The 15,921-nt window shown below is 38.1% G+C and overlaps 1 protein-coding gene and 1 long non-coding RNA gene across 2 annotated transcripts in view; one reads left to right on the top strand and one right to left on the bottom strand.

The window, feature by feature from the left end:
• Nucleotides 1–15,921, bottom strand: part of LOC141494560 (uncharacterized) — a 151,756-nt gene that overhangs the window by 39,679 nt on the left and 96,156 nt on the right. The window lies entirely within an intron of this gene.
• Nucleotides 1–15,921, top strand: part of MYRIP (myosin VIIA and Rab interacting protein) — a 223,310-nt gene that overhangs the window by 166,136 nt on the left and 41,253 nt on the right. Inside the window, exons 8-9 of the mRNA XM_074195896.1 lie at nt 1,712–2,352; nt 8,707–8,946. Coding sequence (XP_074051997.1) covers nt 1,712–2,352; nt 8,707–8,946 — 881 coding nt within the window. The remainder of the gene's footprint in view (nt 1–1,711; nt 2,353–8,706; nt 8,947–15,921) is intronic.

Here is a 15,921-nt window from a genome sequence, read left to right as displayed (position 1 = left end):
TTGGTCTTCAAGAAAAAAGGATCACTAATAACAACAGTATATACAAATATACACATATAACGGTTTTATGTATTTGGAGCATTTCTAGATATCTTGTGCTATAATTCCTTTTCAAAATAAAAAAGCTCTTTTTTAGAACATTAGTTGTGGCAGAAGTAAAAGAAATTATGATTGTGTGATATTAATGCATGTTCAGGACTAGTTAGACAATAGCATCAAATCAGGACCCAGTTGAATGGACTCATCTCCTTGAATAGAAACCAAACCCTAGTCCAGGAAGCTGGATTTCCATATATATGTAGGTGGTGTGCCATGATTCTAGGTGTCATAGGGAGGTACAAATACAAGAAGAATAGAGAAGTTTGTAATCACACTGACATTGGGTGAGTTAGATAATACCTAAATTGCTTCATCTGTGAATAGGGTTACCCAAGGAAACCTGACTGAGATTTGATATCAGAACTATAATGTTGAATTGTTCCCCCGCCACCTCCCGATTCTTACTCTCCAAGTCAGTATTGTCCTTACAACCTCAGTAAGGTTTGCCTAGGCAAGACTTAAGGGTATTTCTTGTATTTCTCTTACTCTTGCATTCAAATCCAACCTATAGGGGAATGAAAATTGTAATGGGATCAAGGTGGCAACCTACGCAGTAGCACATGTAACAAAGGGGATTTATTAGGGTCCCACTAAGCCCTGAAATCTTTTTGTTCTTGGTGTACATATGGGAACCTCCTTGGCACTTTTAAGAGCACCTTAATTATTTTACTCACCCTACTTCCTACTAGTTTTTATCCTTCTTCCCCAGAATTTTGAGATAGCTATATTCTCTTTGTGTTCCCAAGGACTGATCATGGTAGAGCTGTTGAATACAAATTCCTCATCACTTTAATGCAAACCTATTTACCTTTTTTCATCCTTTTTTGACTCCAAATCTGTTAAGGATCAGTACTTGCCTATTTGCAAGGCCTTGAGCATACTTAAAAGCCAAACCTAAGGAAATATACAGTTTACTTAAGGGAAGAATGTAGATTATATGAAACATAAAGATAACAGAGGATATTCTTAACTGATTAACAAACATACAGTCTTAGATTATCAAGCTTATGGGCCATAGGGAGACATTTCTAGCTTATTTCAAACAGCAATCTGTCAAAAATGACTCCTGAATAGTCAAAATAGAATTTTCAACAATAATTCTAAAAATATAAAGAGCACAATTATTCTCAGAAAGAGGATGGCCTTGGATTTGCAAGTGATTTCAGAAGGCTTTAGCTCAGCTTAAGGTCACACAGATTTTTCAGTCCCTAGCAGAGGAAAAAGGAAAAGAAAGAACATGAAAGAAAAATCATGTTGGTAGCTCCTCTTCATGTCAGAAGAAAAACCTTCTACCCCCTGTATCTACAGAAAAAAATGAGTAGTCACAGCAGTTTCTATTGGTTCATCCTTGAGAAAAAAAAAAGAATGCTGAAGAGAAAGAGCTTTCTATATTCCTGTTCAACCTAAGAAAAAGAGAGAGGCAGCAGAACCAAGAGAAACCTCTCTTTATGATGCTTCCCTTCTATCTGTGGCCAATATGGCTCATCTTATTACTGGTTCAAGCCAAGTGAAGGTCATTCAACACCAATTGCCCTTTCCCCCATTGCAACCCCCTTGAAGGTATCATTTATTTACTGTCATTGCCATTGGTGTATCTTTTTCCTCTTTCTAGATCCAGACCCTGTTTTGCAAAGTACTGATGGGAACTGGGTGACCCTGAAGAATAAACCTGTTCCTCACCCCCGTCTTCTGGCCAAACCAAAGAGCCAGACATTCGAGGCTCTGGAGAAGGAGTCTAGTGTGGTATCAGCCTACGATGAGATGGGCTCAGATAGTGAGGATGACTTTGACTGGAATATGACCCTGAATAAGCTCCACCAGAGACCCCCGAGCCTATCAGAAAATTCCTACTCCACTGATTCCCAGTGGGCTTATGGTCATGACCCATGTCTCCAAGGAACCTCCCCCTGCTCTGGACTTTACCCTAACCCTGAAACCATGTGTTCTGATTCAGAGACTTCTTCTGTGAGCTCTTCCCGGGAAGTTCAAGGACCAGCCAAGCGACCTTGGCTACAGAGAAAGCCTCCTAGCAACCATTCACTAGAAAAAGCACACTCCCAAGGAGGACTGGATGTGAACTTCAACCCCCAGGCTGCTGACACACAGGACTCAGACAGCAGTGATGCTGAGGATGCTCACTGCATAGCAGACAAGCGATCCAGGAGGTGGAGGAGGAATAAGCTAGCCTCAGAGGAGCTGGCTGAAGACAAAGCCCCCACCCAAAGCCGTGAGAAAGATTCAGACTCTAATCAGGTAATAACCCTATATTTTACTAAGATTAAAAAAAAAAAAAAAACTGAAGGCAGCTAGGTGGCGTAGTGGATAAAGCACCGGCCCTGGAGTCAGGAGTACCTGGGTTCAAATGCAGTCTCAGACACTTAATAATTACCTAGCTGTGTGGCCATGGGCAAGCCACTTAACCCTGTTTGCCTTGCAAAAACCTAAAAAAAAAAAAAAAACACTTAAGAGAAGGGAGGTGGCAGATAGCGAGCTAGCCCCAAAGACAGGAAGGCATACTTTCTGGGAGACCCTGAGCAACTTACTTATCCTCTAATTGCTCTGAAATTAAGTAATAGAGAAGGGGAGAACCTGCTTTGTCAGACCAGGTTTCCATATTGAGAGTTCACTATGCCAGTAAAATCACAGGACCAGATCCTCTCCTTATTCCTAGTTTGTTTTTTTTTTAAACTTGAATTACTACTTTCAGAATGACACTAGCCCACTTAGGAATTCATTAGCTCCCCATTGCCTATAGAATAAAGATCAAATTTCTTAAGGACTTCCCCAACCTTGCCTGCACCTCACTATGAAAACTAATTCCCTGCTACTCCCTTACTAGAATTCTCTATTCCAGACAAGCTGGTCTACTTGGAAGTCCCCCTTAACATGCTGCATGTATTTACCCATCCACCATCTTTGTTGCTCATATAACAAATATTAACAGTATACTGTGGCAGAGAGAACTGGCTCTGGGTTCAGAGGATCCAGGTTCAAGATTAACCTCTGACATTTACTTCTTGGTCATCTTAACCTCCATGGGACTCAGTTTCCTCAACTGTAAAAGATTTGGACTAGTTGACCTCTGAGGTAGTCAAGATTTAAGTGGCATAGTGGATGGAGCACTGGGCTTGGAATCAGGAAGACTCATCTACATGAATTCCAATCTGACCTCAGAAACTTACTAGTTGTGTGACCCTGGGCAAGTCACACCCTATTTGTCTCAATTTACTCATCTATAAAATGAGTTAGAGAAGGAAATGGCAAATCACTCTAGTATCTCAGCTAAGAAAACTCCAAAATGGGATCACAAAGTCAGTCATGACTTAAATGACCCAACAAACTTAATTTGCCAAAAAGTTTGTGTTATCAGGGAACCAGTAAAGTAATATGATCAGAATTATGCCTTAGAAATATTAGTGTGAGACCTAGAAGATGTAAAAAAGAGGGAGGAGATTAGAAGTCCATATAGATAGTGTTTGAGCCAGGAACCCAGGTTCTCTACAGATTCAACATTCTTTAAATTACACAACTCAACATTTCCTTCCCAATATAAGCTCTCATCTCACTTTCTCTAGGAGATTGCTGGCATCCCCTCTGGCATCCCCACTCTCTCATTTATGTTCAATCACTCTTTGTCTACTGGCTTATCCTCTGCTGCCTACAAACATGTCTTCCACATCCATCCCCTCTAGCTATTAACCATATCTCTCATCCCCTAAACTCTTGAGAAAGACATCTACAACTGATGCCTCCATTTTGCCTCTTGCTCTCTTCTCAATTCTCTATAGCCTAATTTTCAACCTCATCATTCCATGGAAACTGCTCTCCAAGTTGTCAAATGCAATGGCAGGCCTTTTCACAATGTCCTTGAACTCTGCAACCTTTGACATTGTTCTTTTTCTCCTTGATGCTCTCTTCTCTAGATTTCTGTACTATTTCTCTATCCAGATTCTCCTCCATCCTATCTAATCACTCCTCAATTGCCTTTGCTGTCTCTTCAGCCAGGTTACACCAACTAACCTTGTACTCAGTATACTTCAGAGCTCTGTCCTGAGTCCTCCTCTATTCTCCCTTTATAGTATTGTCATTGATAATCTCATCAGCTTGGGACTGATATCTCTATGATCGTATAAGTGTCAAACTCCACCTGACTATTATATATCTCTATATATTCCATAGACATTTTAAATTAGACAAATTCAGAATTGAACTCATCATCTTTCCCCTCAAATCCTCCCCTCTTCTAAATTTTTTTATTCAGTTTTGTCCAGTTCTTTGTGACCAGGTCCATGGGGTTTTCTTGGCAAAAATATTGGGGTGTTTGCCATTGCCCTTTCCATAAAATTAAAGCAAACAGAAGTTAAGTTACTTGCTTGAAGTCACCAAGTTAGGGTCTGAGGTTGGATTTGAACTCAGATCTTCCTGACTCCGGGTCTAGTGGTCTATCTACCAAGTCACCTCACTGCTTCCTCTACTATTACTGTAAAAGACACCACCAGCCTCCCAGTAACTCAGGCCCAGAATATAGTTGTTATCCTTAACTCCTTATTCTCTCTCACCCTGCTATATTCAACCTGTTGTCAAGATCTGATCATTTTACCTTCCTAACATCTCTCATATACACCCCCTTCTCTCCTCTGACCTTGCTACCACCTTGGCACAGGCCATCATCCCTTCATGCTCAGACTATTGCAATAGCCTACTGGTGTGTTAAACTGCCTCAAGTCTCTCCCCACTTTCCTCTCAGCTGTCAAAATCATCCAGATCTGACCATGACACCCAAGTATTCAATAAACTCCAGTGTTTCCCATCACTTGCAGATTCAAATAAAAATATTGTTTTGCCTTTGAAATTCTTCATAACCTGACCTCTTGCTACCTTTCCAATCTTTTTAAATCTTAAATGCATGTATTCTACAATCTAGTGACAGTTCCCTCCTGTCTGTTCTTCAGACAAGACTCTGCATCTCCTAATTGTATATTTTCACTGGCTCACCCCCATGTCTGGAATATCCCCTCTCTTTCTGTCCTCTTCCTGAATTCCCTAGTTTCCTTAAAGTTCCAACTAAAATTTCAACTTCTACAAGAAGCCTTTCGTGCCTGTCCTTTAATGTTGTTGACTTCCTCTGTTGTTTATCTCTAATTTTTCCTCTTCGTAGATTGTTCATTCAAGGCTATTTGTATAGTATCTGCCCATTACTCTCTGAGCTTCTTGAGAGAACTGTTGGGTTTTTTGCATTTATTTGGATCCCAGCACCTCCCACAGGTCTTGATTTATCACAGTAGGTGTGAAATAAGTGTTTCTTGACCAGTTGTTGAAATTTGACATTACAAGAGAAATTCTCTGGGGAAGAAGAATCAGAGAGGGCTTTAGGAATTTTTTCAAAGGTTCGTTTCACTTAATTTGAAAATGTTTATTCATTTGGAGAATGAATCTAGAAGTTAACCTGTGAAAATGGGTTTATTATGACTATTATTCCTAGTACTTTATGGAAATCTTCATTAATAGAAACCTTTTCTCTAGGATCAACCATTTTGGGACTTTATTCACTCCTTTGCCACTAGATGGAGATAGTGCTTCATTTTCTAGAGATTTCAGAGTCAAGTCTACCACTTTCTGCCTATTCTGTATATCCTAAATATTTCATTAGCTTCTATCAAGCAAAAACAGACTTGGGTTCCCTACAGGTTTCAAATTTCCAATTAAAGATTCACTAAATGTGTGTGTGTGTGTGTGTGTGTGTGTGTGTGTGTGTGTGTGTATGTTAGGAGGGAGAGACAGAATCAAGAAAATATTATAATGGCTATAGATATAGATATCTGCAGAAGGTGCTCCTCCAGTAATGTAGAGGACTACTCATCTCTTCTTGCCCCCCCAGCAGCACATTCCTGCATCTCCTACCATTAATTGGCCTCACAGAGGACACACAACATGCAGGGAGCCTTCTCCAAATTCCCTTGACAATATATTAATGAGGATTAAATGGTCTGCTCATATCAGGGATTTACAGTAATTATTCTTTAAAAATATTTCCATTTGAACAACTCTACAGAGTTCTGAAGGTTGGTTAGCAATAATTGTGAAGAAATAAAAATATACACCCATATACTGTGAGCAAAGTTTAATTGATGTTTAAATTCATTATAAATTCTATGAATAACTTTAAAATTCATTTAAAAATTGGTGCTCAGGTATGATGCTTATATCCCAAATGCCAAGGAGACCAAGGTTGGCGATCTCATGAGTTTAGGAGATTTGAGCTATACAGGACTAAGCCTACAAACACTGTGTCTATACTGACCAGCATAAAAAAATGTTGTGAACCCATGGGATCAGGGCCTCCAGAGTTTCCTAAGGAAGGGTAAACTAGCCCAAGTCAAAAGCTACCCCTGCCCCATATGTAGCCAGCATAAGTGAGATAGGTACACCTAATCTTTTCTTTTAATTAATTAAATTGTAATAAATTAATTTTTTTAAAGATTAGAACAAATGAAACATGTGAAGTCTTATAAGATAACAGAATGAAAACAATAGGATTTTGTGGATTTTGTAATCCAGGTCCTGTATTTTATCTACTGTGACACCTAGCTGCCCTTTTGAGATACTGATGTTAGTTATTTTAGAAAGTTTATTAGGCCAAATCTCATTTACTTTTCCTTTTTTGCATAAGATTGTATTTGATGTTGACCAGTGTAATAATACCATTGTGTTATATCCTCCAGGAAAGTAGCTTATATTTGTACAATCCTGCAAAATTTCAAATTTCTAGTATGCATTATTAATAAATTATATCTCATATATCTCTGAAATCTTGAGCCAATTCTATTGTAATTTGTTTAGAATAATGAGAAATATGCCTTTTTGAATTCACCATTTTATCTCAAACATGGTTAACTGAAATACCAATCAAAAGTGAGATGTTATCTCACCCTTTAGCCCGGCAAAAAATTTCATCAAAATCAATCATTCCTTCCAAAGTGGTCATAAAATGCAGACTGACATAGAGACAGACTTGAACTGATGAGCAGTCAAGCTAAAATACAGACCTCCCTCCATTGAGTTAACTCCCTGAGTCTTGTAAATTATTAGCCTGTCAGAATGTATATGCCAAAGTCTAGGGAAAATCATGCCAAACCTCCAGGAAATCCATCAAGAATTGGAGGTAGGAGACAGGAAGGATCAGGAGGAGGAGAGGTGATGCTGATAAATGTTCATGGGAGAAACCATGTTTTGTAGCACTGCTGAGTATTTTGCCCAATTTTTTTGAACCTTTCTTGTTCTGTTGTTTTTGTTTTTGAAAGGCAATGAGGTTAATTGACGTGCTCAAGATCACACAGGTAATTATTAAATGTCAGAGGCCAACTTTGAGCTCAGGTCCTCCTGACTCCTGACTCCAGGACCTGTGCTCCATCCTGTACCACCTAGCTGCCCCTTGAACCTTTCAAAGTATCTAGTAGTTAATATCCAGTAGACTTAGTTGTTTGAGATGAATTAATCAACATGTAATTTATTATGATGTGGCAGCAAGGTGGTTCAATCCTTAGGAAGTCTGAGTTCAAATCTAAATCAGATACTAACTGAATGATCTTGGGCAAGTCACTTCACCCTGTTTGCCTCAGTTTCCTCATCTGTAAAATGAGCTGGGAAATCACTCCAGTATCTTTGCCAAGAAAATACCAAATGGGATCATAGAGAGCCAAACCCAATTGACAAATGACTCAATAATAGCAATCATATATTATGTATCAAACACTGTATTAGGCACTGAAGTGAAAACAAAAATGAAACAGTTACCACCTTCAAGGAACTTACATTCTAATGGTAGAAACTATTCATGCACACTTGGTAAATGTTTCATTTTTATCTTGAAAACCCTAGCACTTAACATGGTACCTGCTGCAGAGGAAAGGAAAGAGGAAGGAGGAAGGAAGGAAGGAAGAAAGGATCTATTTGTATCAGTTACTGAGCTAAGTGTTTGATAAATATTATATCACTTGAGCCTCACAACAACCCTGAAAAGTAACTGCTGTAAATATCCCTGTTTACATTTGAGGAAACTGAGGCAAATAGTTAAGTAACTGGCCCAGGGTCACATAGTTACTAAGGGTCTGAGGCTGGATTTGAACTCAGATCTTCCTAACTCTAGGTTCAGCACTCTATGTACTGAGTCACCTAGTAGCCTCTGGATATATGAGTTTAATAAATGTTTGTAGAATTAGATATAAGGGGCTGCTAGATGGTGCAGTGGATAGAGCACAGGCCCTGGAGTCAGGAGTACCTGAGTTCAAATCTGCCCTCAGACACTTAATAATTACCTAGCTGTGTGGCCTTGGGCAAGCCACCCAATCCCCATTGCCTTGCAAAGACCTAAGAAAAAAATTAAATAGATATAAAGATGCACTTTAAAAAACACACACATGCAAGCAAAATGCCCCTCTATACTAAGAATAGAAAGCTAAACTATAGAAAGTACTGCTCAAGGGAGAAAATCTGTCCCTTTCCCAGACTGCATGCTCCATGAATGAGAAGCTTGTTAGAAGCTGCTGTCAACATCCTTGGCTGAGGCAACAGGTGTTTCTTTGGTTCCCATCTTGTTTTGCATTTTAGGTTTTTGATGATTTGTCGGAGACTGATATCAGCAGTGAAGATCACCATCATAAAAGCAGGCCAAATGCCACAGAGGAGAAACTGAAATCCAGGTTGTTCGAATTAGCTGCTAAAATGAGCGAGAAGGAAACATCTTCAGGTGAGGAACAAGAGTCAGAGCCCAGGACGGAATCTGAGCATCAGAAGGAAAGTCTATCCTCGGAAGACAATGGCCAATGCATTCAGGAGGAGCTGAAGAAGGTGAGTTGTGTGAGAAACTTTGCACTGGCCGTTTGGACTTGGCATAGGTTATAGACATGGTATAAGCTAGTTTATGGAGAGTACTGCAATGTGAGTCTGCTCCAACTGACAGCCACATCTGTCTTTTTGCTCATCATCTGATTCCTCCACTTAGATACAAGTGGGCAGGTAGAATTGAGTTTATCCATCTGTTCTAACTGCGATTCTCTTCTACTTCTTCCCTCTGCTTTCAGTCTGGTTTTTAGTTGGAGGTAATAGACTTTATGGAATCTCTGGAATTAAAAAATATACATATATACATATATGTATATTATATGAGTAAATAATAGAGTACTAGGTTGAGAATCAGGAAGACTCAAGTTCAGATATGACTTCAGACACTTATTAACTGTGTGACCCTGAGCATGTCACTTATAACTGTTTGCCTCAGTTTCCTCATCCATAAAATGAACTAGAGAAGGAAGTGGCAAACTACTCTGGTGTCTTTGCCAAGAAGCCTTGGAGTCAGGAGGACTGGAGTTCAAATTTGCCCTCAGACACTTAATAATTACCTAGCTATGTGACCTTGGGCAACTCACTTAAACCCAATGCCTTTCAAAAATTTTGAACACAAGTGAAAAACTACAACAAAAGTTCTCGACATTGAAGCTCTGTCTCTTATTTTACATTAGTTTTCTTGGATGAATTAATCTAGGTTGATTCACCTATCTGAGAACCTTTTTCCCTTAAAGAAAAGCCTCTCTATTAACTGTCAGTTGGATACAAGAATTACTGATATTAATAGAAGGGAATAGTATACCCTAATGAAATAAGCATAGGGCAACCCTTATTATAGTCTCCATCCATAAAATATAATTTCTTTGAACTGGAAAAATATGTGTGTGTGTATATGGGTGTGGACAAATACATGGACACAGAGAGAAAAATAACAGCAATTATTGGTCACATTTAGGTTTTTTACAAGTTAAACTGAGGCAGTTAGGGAATAGTGGAGAGGAGAAAGGCAGTCTATAGTTGGGCCAGTGTAGCAAAGACTAATGATGAACATGAATATAGGAACCTTACACTTGGCCTTTATCTAAGACTAGCTAGTTTTGCAGAAGTGGTTTCATTAATCACTTATTCTTCCAAGCTTCTATCTCCTGTGTGCTATCCAATCTTAATTGTTATCTAATCAATTGATGGTGCCAAAACCTATTTTGTGGGACACCGCCACAGAAAAGATTAGAACTAAGCTCAATTTAATGCTGGGAGAAAAAAGATTACTCCCACACAGAGATTGTTTGAAAAGAAACAAAGCCTATTTTGTGTGCTAGCATCAGAAAGAACTTGGTTTTTCTTCTTTTCCAAATGGTCCTTTTGTGGTAGTAAGCATTTAGAAATGTCCTGGATCCTGTGTTGAACAGTGAATGGTCCAAGCATACAAGGAAGCTTTTCAGATTCCCCATAAACTCATTGTCATTCCGAATCTCAAAGCACAGTCTACACCAGTGGTTAATGTTGAAATTTGTCTGGAGTGAGCCTCATTGGCCAGGTGAGTGCACCCTTTGTAAATCTAGATTCAAGGAGAGGAAAAGGGTGATCTTTTCACCCAAAAGTATGAATATCTCTTAGAAATCAAGAAAAAAGATGATATGGTGGAAAGAATTCTAGATATCAGGTCAAAGGACTTTGCAAAGGCATGGAGATAGAAGAGATGATTTGGGGGGTGGGGGAATAGCAAGGACACCAGTTTGGCTGGATTGTAGAATGAGAAAAGGAAATAATCTTTAATCACCTTTTCCTTCAAGGCTTATAAAGTACTTTTCTTCCTGAGAATTAGCCTCTTCAACACTTTAACAATCTGTGTTCTCTACATGGGCATTCCCTTCACTGGTGTTGATTACCACCTATCAATTCCTTCTATTTTATCCAACTCTTGTCCATTGATTCTGATATATCCATGTTTCAAAGGTAGGTTCAGTGAGGGGGTCTTCCTCTAGTTGTCTTTTCCCTGCATGCATACTAATAGAGTATAGGTATTATATCCTTCAATCACACTATAAAACTGATCCACTTCCATTCATACCTAGGAATTAATAAATCAAATATAAAAGGTGATAGCATTCTTCATTGCTACTCCCATATATATTTACACATCTAATTACTTAATGTAATAATGTTATTATTTTATATAAAAGGTGTTAATAACATGCAGTATAGTGAAAAACTAATCTGAGGCAGCTAGGTGGTGCCAAGTGAATAGATTGCTTTGTAGAGTCCCAGTTCTGGACCCACTCAGTCTTCTCCAGGCGAGCATTGGAGGGGTAGGAGATAAGGATTACAAAGAAGAAAAGTGCTCCATCAAGATCTCCAAGTGCTCTGTGTGCTCCATCTAGTCATCAAAACACCAGTGCCTAAATACCTTTCCAATCTCTAATCCACTCCCACTCCCATGGTACTTAGTAGAACAAGTCTCTGATGTTCAAAGACACCAGGTGAAGATAATTTACAATGTTCCCATGCAGAACGGTTCCCAACACTCCTCTATACTTCTGAGTTCAAATTTGACCTCAGATACTTACTAGCTAGTCATATAACCCTGTTTGCCACAGTTTTCTCATCTATAAAATGAGCTGGCACAGGAAATGGCAAACCACTCCAGTATCTCTTGACAAGAAAACCCCAAATGTAGTCATGAAGAGTTGATCATGACTGAAACAACTGAGTAACAAAGTAACTGAGTAACAGAGTTTTTACTCTGGTTCTAAAATCAAATCCTACATCAGATAACTTTACCTCCATGGGCCTCAATTTCCTTGCCTATAGAATGGACTAAATAGCCTTTGAGGGTTTTTATGGCTCTAGATATATGATTCCATTTCTATATTCATTCCTCCCATTCACATCCCTCTTGCCCTGTGATGTTCCATCATCCACAGCCATATGGCATCATTAAGAGTATACTCAGGATGAAAAGATGTTTATTTTGTTTTTTCCCTCCAGTGATTTTAAGACTAGACTTTCTGAAGGTGAACTTTTTGGCACCTTCTGCTTTGTTTCTCATATGTTAACAAACAGCCTAAGAACCAAGGATAAGAGAAAAGGGGGGGGGGAAACGTATTATGCCAATGAAATGCTCTTTTATTGCTAAAATAAAAGTGGCACCTAACAGTGATACTATCTGGAAGCAGATGCCCTAGGAGCACTAACCTAAACCTGCTCATGGTCATTGGCCAGGGTGCTGATTTTCCAGGGGTGCTACTCAGAAGTATTGGTCAGATAATGTTATTTTCTATGGAAAAGACACACAAACTTGCTATAATTCTGCCAACATATATTGAAAATCACTTTAAGGGGATTTAATTTGCAGCAGAAGTGAGTACTTTAAAAAGTAAGTTTTGTGATAAAGAGGTATCAAACATGAGGCCCAGCTTCTTGAGATGAGAAAAACTAGATTAAAATCTAATTGGGAAACTATGGAATAAAATAAAGAAAAATAAAATTGAACAGAATGTAAATGTAGTTTTCTAAGTCAGTATGTCACCAGCAGGGATTCTTATGTGATGGTTTTGTGGCCCAATTTCTATTTGAGTTTAATACCACTGTCATTGACAAGTATTTGAATAGCATTGAAAATGAGCCATTACACACACACACACACACACACACACACACACGTGCTTTTTAAATCAATGTGAAAAGATGATCCAGACATAAAAGAACACTGAAAATAAAATTTGGGAATGAGATTTGAGTAGATTTTTTTTGTATCATTGATTATTTAAGAAAGACTTTGAACATTTATTTCATAGGGAAAATGTTCACAAATGCATGCTTTTGTTTAAATAAAGCAATAGGGATAGAGACTGGACTTGTAATTTCACAGGAACTCCCTGGGTTTATAAGGAACGCCTAGGCTAGAACTATTCTCTACCAATGTAGGTTGCCATCTTTTCTATTATGGTCTCAGAGAGTTGTCTGATGTGTGTTAGAGATGGTATTTGAACTTAAAATTTCCAATCTCTCTCTCTCTCTCTCTCTCTCACACACACACACACACACACACACACACACTCTCTCTCTAAAAATACAAATGATAACAATAACAGTCATTGACATTTTTATAGTAATAATGTAAAATTTGCTAAACTCTATATGCATTATTTAATTTGATTCTCACAATAGACCTATAAGAGAGGTACTATGGGTATTGTTCCCCTATCTTTTACCAAAGAGAATAGACCTTTGAGAAGAGTGGAGTCTATTCACTTGGCACCACATAGCTGCTTCAGATTAGTTTTTCACTATTGCATGTTATTAATACCTTATATGTAAAATAACAACATTATTGCATTAAATAATTAGATGTGTAAATATGTATGGGAGTAACAACAAAGGATGCTATCACCTTTTATATATGATCTATTTATTAATTCCTAGGTATGAATGGAAGTGGATCAGTTTTACAGTGTGATTGAAGGATATAACACATATATTCCATTAGTTTCCATGCAGGGAAGTGACAACTAGAGAAAGACCCCTCACTGAATAATAGTTATTATTACCTTTTCCTTTACTGAGACTCAGAAATACTGATTTGACCACATTCATACAGCTACTAAGTGTCACAGGTAGGATTGGAATCCAGATTTCTTCTGACTTTAGATCTGTTCTACCTATCTCCACCCTACCTGATGGGTAGATGATGGCATGTATAACCTAAAGGATATTTATTTCATTGTGTCTTCTGGAAAGATGATACAAATTTTGTGATAAAAATCCATCCATACTGATCTCCATTTCCTTGAAGCTTTAAAACATACCCATATTGTTTAATAACGTATTGGAAAAAATGGGGTGGTTGAGTGGCGTAGTGGATAAAGCATCAGCCCTGGAGTCAGGAGTACCTGAGTTCAAATCCAACATCAGACACTTAATAATTACCTAGCTGTGTGGCCTTGGGCAAGCCACTTAACCCCATTTGCCTTGCAAAACCTTAAAAAAAATAATGTATTGGAAAAAATAATTCTGCCTCTCCTGCAGGACCTTACTTCAGGTTCTTGGCCTGCTTCCATAGAGTGAAAAGATGGCAATTAATCTTGATTTTAATATGAGTCTTTTCATAAGTTAGTTTCTGAAACTGAAGCATCAACGATAGGCAAGTTCCTCTTACAATAATTAAGAAATTATTATGACTTTATGACCTGTTTCTAGGACCATGAATCCTAAAACCCAAGGGAAGGTGGATGGACTAAAGGAATTACAATAGAATGGTAGCTGATATTTGTTAATGCTTTAAGATATATAAAGTGCATCTCTCACTCTGAGAGGTAATGGGTTGTCGTAGTTGGAGGGCCATCCAGGGAATTAGGCAGACTCAGATACTCTATCTGACATGGACTGTATGACCAGGGACAGGTCATTTATTATATATATATATATATATATATATATATATATATATATATATATATATATATATATATATATACCTTGAAATTACTTGATGTCTCCTCCCTACAGGAATGAGAGCTCCTTGAAAAACAGGGTCTAGGGGCAGCTAGGTGGAGCAGTGGATAAAGCACCAGCCCTGGAGTCAGGAGTACCTGGGTTCAAATCCGGTCTCAGACACTTAATAATTACCTAGCTGTGTGGCCTTGGGCAAGCCACTTAATCCCATTTGCCTTGCAAAAAAATCTAAAAAAAAAAAAAAACAAGGTCTGAGTTTTGCCCTTTGGATAACAAGGGCTTAACATAATGCCAACACTGAGTGTTCTTATTAACACTTTCAACTGATGATTTTTAGGGTCCCCAGGAAACCCTCCAAGGTTAGAAATTACAGTGGAGCTGCCCATCTCCTTCAGTGCAATGGAAGTTCCATACAAAGATGAAATCAAAGGCTTGAACCACAAGCTAAAACAAAATGGACCAAGTGCCTCACTGTTCTTAAGAAACTGGTACTCTAGGGGCAGCTAGGTGGCGCAGTGGATAGAGCATTGGCCCTGGAGTCAGGAGGACCTGAGTTCAAATGTTACCTCAACCACTTAATAATTACCTAGCTGTGTGGCCTTGGGCAAGCCACTTAACCCCATTGCCTTGCAAAAAAACTTAAAAAAAAAAGGAACTGGTACTCTTAAGGAGAAGACAGGGGACAAGGGAGGTGAAATATTTAATTACAAATAAAAAAGCAATAAGGGGAAAGAAGCTAAAAGTGATCCTTGAGATCAACTACTACAATCAATCCCCTGATTTTAAAGATTAAGAAAATAAACCTAGAGAAGTAAAGTTAAGTGTTTAAGATTCTATCCCTGATTTATAACAGCTGAACTGAGAATCAATTTGGTTGATTCCTCATCCAGGGGTTTTAATGTTTCAATTAAATTTTACTTTTATTCGATTAGCAAGCATTCATTGTCTCTTCCTCCCAATCCATCACTAGTAAAAGAGAGAGAGGCAGAGAGACAGAGAGAGGGAAGGAAGGAAGGAAGGAAGGAAGGAAGGAAAGAAAGAATCCTTCTAATGCATATACACAGTCAAGCAAAACAGTTTTCCATATTGGTTCCCATACAAAAATGTGTGTCTGAATATTTATTCCATCCCCTCTCTGTCAGGAAGTACTTCATCATCTGCTCTTTTAGAATCACAGTTTTCAATTGCTTTGCTCAAAATTCTTGAATCTTTTAACTTTGTTCATTTCTATAATGTTATTATAATATAAATTGTTCTCTAGTTTCTGTTCACTTTACTATGCATCCTTTCAGACAAGTCTTCCTAAGTTGGTCTCAAATCATCCCTTTCATTTTTTTACAATATTCCTTTACCATTATTTGCTTCATTTTCCCTCAATTTCCAACACCTCTTTAGTTTCCAGTTCTAAAATTGTTCTGATATTTTATATATATATATATATATATATAATATACATATATGTACATATATATGTACACAGCTTATTAAATTACTCTTCAATCATGATATGCTTATTCATCATGG

Source organism: Macrotis lagotis, chromosome 7, assembly GCF_037893015.1.
Source record: "Macrotis lagotis isolate mMagLag1 chromosome 7, bilby.v1.9.chrom.fasta, whole genome shotgun sequence".
In the NCBI taxonomy this organism is placed as follows: domain Eukaryota; kingdom Metazoa; phylum Chordata; class Mammalia; order Peramelemorphia; family Peramelidae; genus Macrotis; species Macrotis lagotis.
Note: the sequence above shows the minus strand (reverse complement) of the source record. Positions and strands in the feature narration are given on the sequence as shown.